General features: G+C 49.0%; 1 protein-coding gene across 1 annotated transcript in view; it reads right to left on the bottom strand.

The window, feature by feature from the left end:
• The window catches only part of itfg1 (integrin alpha FG-GAP repeat containing 1), a 365,012-nt gene that overhangs the window by 236,465 nt on the left and 122,547 nt on the right, over positions 1 to 6,000 (bottom strand). The window contains exon 8 of the mRNA XM_061892519.1: positions 5,367 to 5,448. Within this exon, the coding sequence (XP_061748503.1) occupies positions 5,367 to 5,448 (82 nt within the window). The remainder of the gene's footprint in view (positions 1 to 5,366; positions 5,449 to 6,000) is intronic.

The raw sequence follows: 6,000 nt of genomic DNA, 5'->3' as shown, positions 1-6,000 counted from the left end.
GCTTTGAGTCATGGTCCCCACCATACAGCTTCCCGCTTCCTTCCTTGCCTGCCTCCTTTCTAGGAGCCTCCCCCCCTCTTGTGTTACTGCCTCCTTCTAGGGGTACACACAATTCCTACCTCCTTCTCACTGGTCCCTTCCTTTCCACCTTCCTTCAGGCCTATTCTTATCATCAATAAGCCTGGCTGCATTGAGTCAGGGTCCCCACCATACAGCTTCCCTCTTCCTTCCTTGACTGCCCGCTTGCACACACACTTCCTACCTCCTTCTCACTTTTTCCTTCCGTTCCACCTTCCTTCAGGCCTATTCTTATCATCAACGAACCTGGCTGCTTTGAGTCACGGTCCTCACCGTACAGCTTCCTTCTTTCCTCTTCCTTGCCTGCTTGCACACACACTTCCTACCTCCTTCTCACTTTTTCCTTGCGTTCCACCTTCCTTCAGGCCTATTCTTATCATCAACGAACCTGGCTGCTTTGAGTCACGGTCCTCACCATACAGCTTCCTTCTTTCCTCTTCCTTGCCTGCTTGCACACACACTTCCTACCTCCTTCTCACTTTTTCCTTCCGTTCCACCTTCCTTCAGGCCTATTCTTATCATCAATGAGCCTGGCTGCTTTGAGTCATGATCCCCACCATACAGCTTCCCTCTTCCTTCCTTGACTGCCTGCTTCTTGCAGCACACACACTCCCTGCCTCCTCCACCATGAGAGCAGGCCCACAGAAGCAAAAGCGAGCCGACCTAAAGAGCAGACGGAGCACGAGGAGCAGCGAGGTCAAGCAGAATGACAGATAAGAGAATATCTCATCCTGGAAGGCAGCTCTCGCTCTCTCTTCCTCTAAATGTGTCGGATTCTAAGGAGGAGCGTGACCCTGGGAGGCCTCCATCCTCGCCTAACGAGGGGGGGGGGCGGAGTGTGGAAGTGACACTTGTGAGCCGAGGGGCGAGAAGACGTGATGGAATTAGATGAAAGTGGCCAAAAGACTTCTTTGTTGACGCCAGCTTTGGATTCCAACAAATAGGGTTGTGGCCCTTAGAGAGGCGGCATTAAACACACACACACACACACACACACACACACACACGCACTCACCCCCTGTGGTGTGTAGGTCGCTCCCCCTCTGACTCATACATTATTGCCCATTTAAGTAGCTGGACTTTGTTCAGTAAATATTTGATGGGCACCCTGAGCAGCAGAGGGATTAACACGCTCATCCTGCCAATAACAATCAGTGTATCATTCATTGTGTGTGTGTGTGTGTGTGTGTGTGTGTGTGTGTGTGTGTGTGTGTGAGAGTACCTTTCAAAAAGTGAATTAGGACTATCAAAATAAAGGTAAAGTACTTGATCTGATCACACAATACAACAGTAATTCATCCACTTGCTGGCTGTAACGTGAGTTTTTGTAGCCCCGCCCACTTTCCCCCCGCCACTGCTATTGTAGGACGGCACCGGCTAACGTAGACCGCCACCGGCTAACTTAGTAGGACGGCACTGCCTAACCTAGGATGGAACCGGCTAACTTAAGAGGACGGCACTGGCTAGTGTAGACTGGTACTGGCTAAAGTAGGACAAGACTGGCTAAATTAGGACAAGACTGGCTATTGTAGGACGGCACCGGCTAAAGTAAAACGGCATCAGCTAACGTTGGACGCCACCGGCTAACGTAAGATGGCACCGGCTAACATAGGAGGACGGCACTGGCTAATGTAGGCTGGCACTGGCTAACGTAGGATAGGACCAGCTAGTGTAGGACGGCACCGGATAACGTAGGATAGCATCTGCTAACGGAGGATAGGACCAGCTAACGTAGGATGGCACTGGCTAAAGTAAGACTGTACCGGATAACCTAGGATGGCATCTGCTAACGGAGGATAGGACCAGCTAGCGTAGGATGGCACCGGCTAACAAAAGATGGCATAGGTTAAAGTAAGATGGCGACAATCAACGTAGGACACCACCGGCTAACGTAAGACGGCACCGGCTAACATAGGAGGACGGCACTGGCTAATGTAGGTTGGCATCTGCTAACGGAGAATAGGACCAGCTAACGTAGGATGGCACTGGCTAAAGTAAGACGGCACCCGATAACGTAGGATGGCATCTGCTAACGGAGGATAGGACCAGCTAACGTAGGATGGCACTGGCTAAAGTAAGACTGTACCGGATAACCTAAGATGGCATCTGCTAACGGAGGATAGGACCAGCTAACGTAGGATGGCATCGGCTAAAGTAAGACGGCACCGAATAACCTAGGATGGCATCTGCTAACGGAGGATAGGACCAGCTAACATAGGATGGCATTGGCTAAAGTAAGACGGCACCGGATAACCTAGGATGGCATCTGCTAACGGAGGATAGGACCAGCTAACGTAGGATGGCATCGGCTAAAGTAAGACGGCACCGGATAATCTAGGATGGCATCTGCTAACGGAGGATAGGACCAGCTAACGTAGGATGGCATCGGCTAAAGTAAGACGGCACCGGATAATCTAGGATGGCATCTGCTAACGGAGGATAGGACCAGCTAACGTAGGATGGCATCCACTAACAAAAGCTGGCATAGGTTAACGTAAGATGGCAACAATTAACGTAGGACACCACCGGCTAACGTAAGACGGCACCGGCTAATTTAGGAGGAACGCACTGGCTAGTGTAGGATGGCACCGGCTAAAGTAAGACGGGACTGGATAATGTAGGATGGCATCTGCTAACGGAGGATAGGACCGGCTAAGGTAGGACGGCATCGGCTAACAAAAGATGGCTTGGGCTAATGTAGGACGGCACCATTTAACGTAGGACGGCACCAGCTAACGTAGGATGGCACCAGCTAAAGTAAGACGGCACCGGATAACCTAGGATGGCATCTGCTAACGGAGGATAGGACCAGCTAATGTAGGATAGCATTGGCTAACAAAAGATGGCATAGGTTAACGTAAGACGGCAACAATTAACGTAAGATGCCACCGGCTAACGTAAGACGGCACCAGCAAAACTTAGGAGGAACGCACTGGCTAGTGTAGGATGGCACTGGCTAAAGTAAGACGGCACCGGATAACGTAGGATGGCATCTGCTAACGGAGGATAGGACCAGCTAACGTAGGATGGCATCGGCTAATGTAGGACGGCACCATTTAACGTAGGACACCACCGGCTAACATAGGATGGCACCAGCTAAAAGTAGCATGGCATTGGCTAACGTAGGATGGCACTGGCTAAAGTAGGTTGGCACTGGCTAACGTAGGATGTTACTGGCTAACGTAGGATGGCACCGGCTAAAGCAAGATGGCACCGGCTGAAGTAGGATGGCACTGGCCAACGTAGGAGGGCACTGGCTAACGTAGGATGGCACTGGCTAACGTAGGACAGCAATGGCTAAAGTAGGATGGCACTGGCTAAAGTAGGATGGCACTGGCTAACGTAGAAGGGTATTGGCTAACGTAGGATGGCACCGACTAAAGTAGGATGGCACTAGCTGTAATGCTGGAGCACTTTGTGGCACCTAGACAGCTGCCAGGAGGTGGCAGATAAATGTAAACGTGAGGCCAACAGTGAATGTTCTAGGGACTAAGAGGTGACAAAAGGCCAACAGAGAATGTTCGAGGGACTAAGAGGTGACAAAAGGCCAAAAGAGATTGTTCTAGGGACTAAGAGGTGACAAAAGGCCAACAGAGATTGTTCTAGGGACTAAGAGGTGACAAAAGGCCAACAGAGAGTGTTCTAGGGACTAAGAGGTGACAAAAGGCCAACAGAGAATGTTCTAGGGACTAAGCGGTGACAAAAGGCCAACAGAGCATGTTCTAGGGACTAAGAGGTGACAAAAGGCCAATAGAGAATGTTCTAGGGACTAAGAGGTGACAAAAGGCCAACAGAGATTGTTCTAGGGACTAAGAGGTGACAAAAGGTCCAACAGAGAATGTTCTAGGGACTAAGAGGTGACAAAAGGCCAACAGAGAGTGTTCAAGGGACTAAGAGGTGACAAAAGGCCAACAGAGAGTGTCCTAGGGACTAAGAGGTGACAAAAGGCCAACAGAGAATTGTATAGGGACTAAGCGGTGACAAAAGGCCAACAGAGCATGTTCTAGGGACTAAGAGGTGACAAAAGGCCAATAGAGAATGTTCTAGGGACTAAGAGGTGACAAAAGGTCCAACAGAGAGTGTTCTAGGGACTAAGAGGTGACAAAAGGCCAACAGAGAGTGTTCTAGGGACTAAGAGGTGACAAAAGGCCAACAGAGGGTGTTCTAGGGACTAAGAGGTGACAAAAGGCCAACAGAGAATGTCCTAGGGACTAAGAGGTGACAAAAGGCCAACAGAGATTGTTCTAGGGACTAAGAGGTGACAAAAGGCCAACAGAGAATGTTCTAGGGACTAAGAGGTGACAAAAGGCCAACAGAGAATGTTCTGGGGACTAAGAGGTGACAAAAGGCCAACAGAGATTGTTCTAGGGACTAAGAGGTGACAAAAGGCCAACAGAGAATGTCCTAGGGACTAAGAGGTGACAAAAGGCCAACAGAGAATGTACTAGGGACTAAGAGGTGACAAAAGGCCAACAGAGAGTGTTCTAGGTACTAAGAGGTGACACAAGGCCAACAGAGGGTGTTCTAGGTACTAAGAGGTGACAAAAGGCCAACAGAGCATGTTCTAGGGACTAAGAGGTGACAAAAGGCCAATAGAGAATGTTCTAGGGACTAAGAGGTGACAAAAGGTCCAACAGAGAGTGTTCTAGGGACTAAGAGGTGACAAAAGGCCAACAGAGAGTGTTCTAGGGACTAAGAGGTGACAAAAGGCCAACAGAGAGTGGTCTAGGGACTAAGAGGTGACAAAAGGCCAACAGAGAGTGTTCTAGGGACTAAGAGGTGACAAAAGGCCAACAGAGAGTGGTCTAGGGACTAAGAGGTGACAAAAGGCCAACAGAGAGTGTTCTAGGGACTAAGAGGTGACAAAAGGCCAACAGAGAGTGTTCTAGGGACTAAGAGGTGACACAAGGCCAACAGAGAGTGTTCTAGGGACTAAGAGGTGACAAAAGGCCAACAGAGAGTGGTCTAGGGACTAAGAGGTGACAAAAGGCCAACAGAGAGTGTTCTAGGGACTAAGAGGTGACACAAGGCCAACAGAGAGTGTTCTAGAGACTAAGAGGTGACAAAAGGTGTGTTGCAGCTGGCAGATGATCCTGTCTGCTCCACAAAGTCTCGACTGCACGACTTCAACATGCGAGAGGAAGCTTGGAGGATTTAGCGGAGGAGCGAGACCGGATTGGACTTAAATCCGGTCTCGCTCTAGTCGCACTTTCTAAGAACCTTTAGCTTGATGAAGATTCTGTCTCACGTCTGCAAGTCTTGCCCAGCAGTCTTGGGAAATCACTCACCGAAATCAGCAAAGGAGGACTGGCCCACGTTGGGCACGGGAGGATCTTCAGGGAGGACATCTGCTCGGGTGAAGTTGCCATCCTGGTGACAAAGGACAAGGAACAAAGTCATTTATTGGAGCAGGCTTCTTATCTGTGTTGCTGACCAGACCCTGTTTGGGATGGTCTTCTGCTGGACTGGACTCTCACTATTATGTTAGATCCACTATGAACTGGACTCTCACTATTATGTTAGATCCACTATGGACTGGACTTTCACAATATTATGTTAGATCCACTATGGACTGGACTCTCACTATTATGTTAAATCCACTATGGACTGGAATCTCACTATTATGTTAGATCCACTATGGACTGGACTCACACTATTATGTTAGATCCACTATGGACTGGACTCTCACTATTATGTTAGATCCACTATGGACTGGACTCTCACTATTATGTTAGATCCACTATGGACTGGACTCTCACTATTATGTTAGATCTACTATGGACTGGACTGTCACTATTATGTTAGATCCACTATGGACTGGACTCTCACTATTATGTTAGATCCACTATGGACTGGACTCTCACTATTATGTTAGATCCACTATGGACTGGACTCACACTATTATGTTAGATCCACTATGGA

The sequence above is a fragment of the Nerophis ophidion genome, linkage group LG02, assembly GCF_033978795.1.
Source record: "Nerophis ophidion isolate RoL-2023_Sa linkage group LG02, RoL_Noph_v1.0, whole genome shotgun sequence".
Classification (NCBI taxonomy): Eukaryota; Metazoa; Chordata; class Actinopteri; order Syngnathiformes; family Syngnathidae; genus Nerophis; species Nerophis ophidion.
The sequence above is the reverse complement of the archived record's forward strand: the minus strand, read 5'-3'. Positions and strand labels throughout refer to the sequence as shown.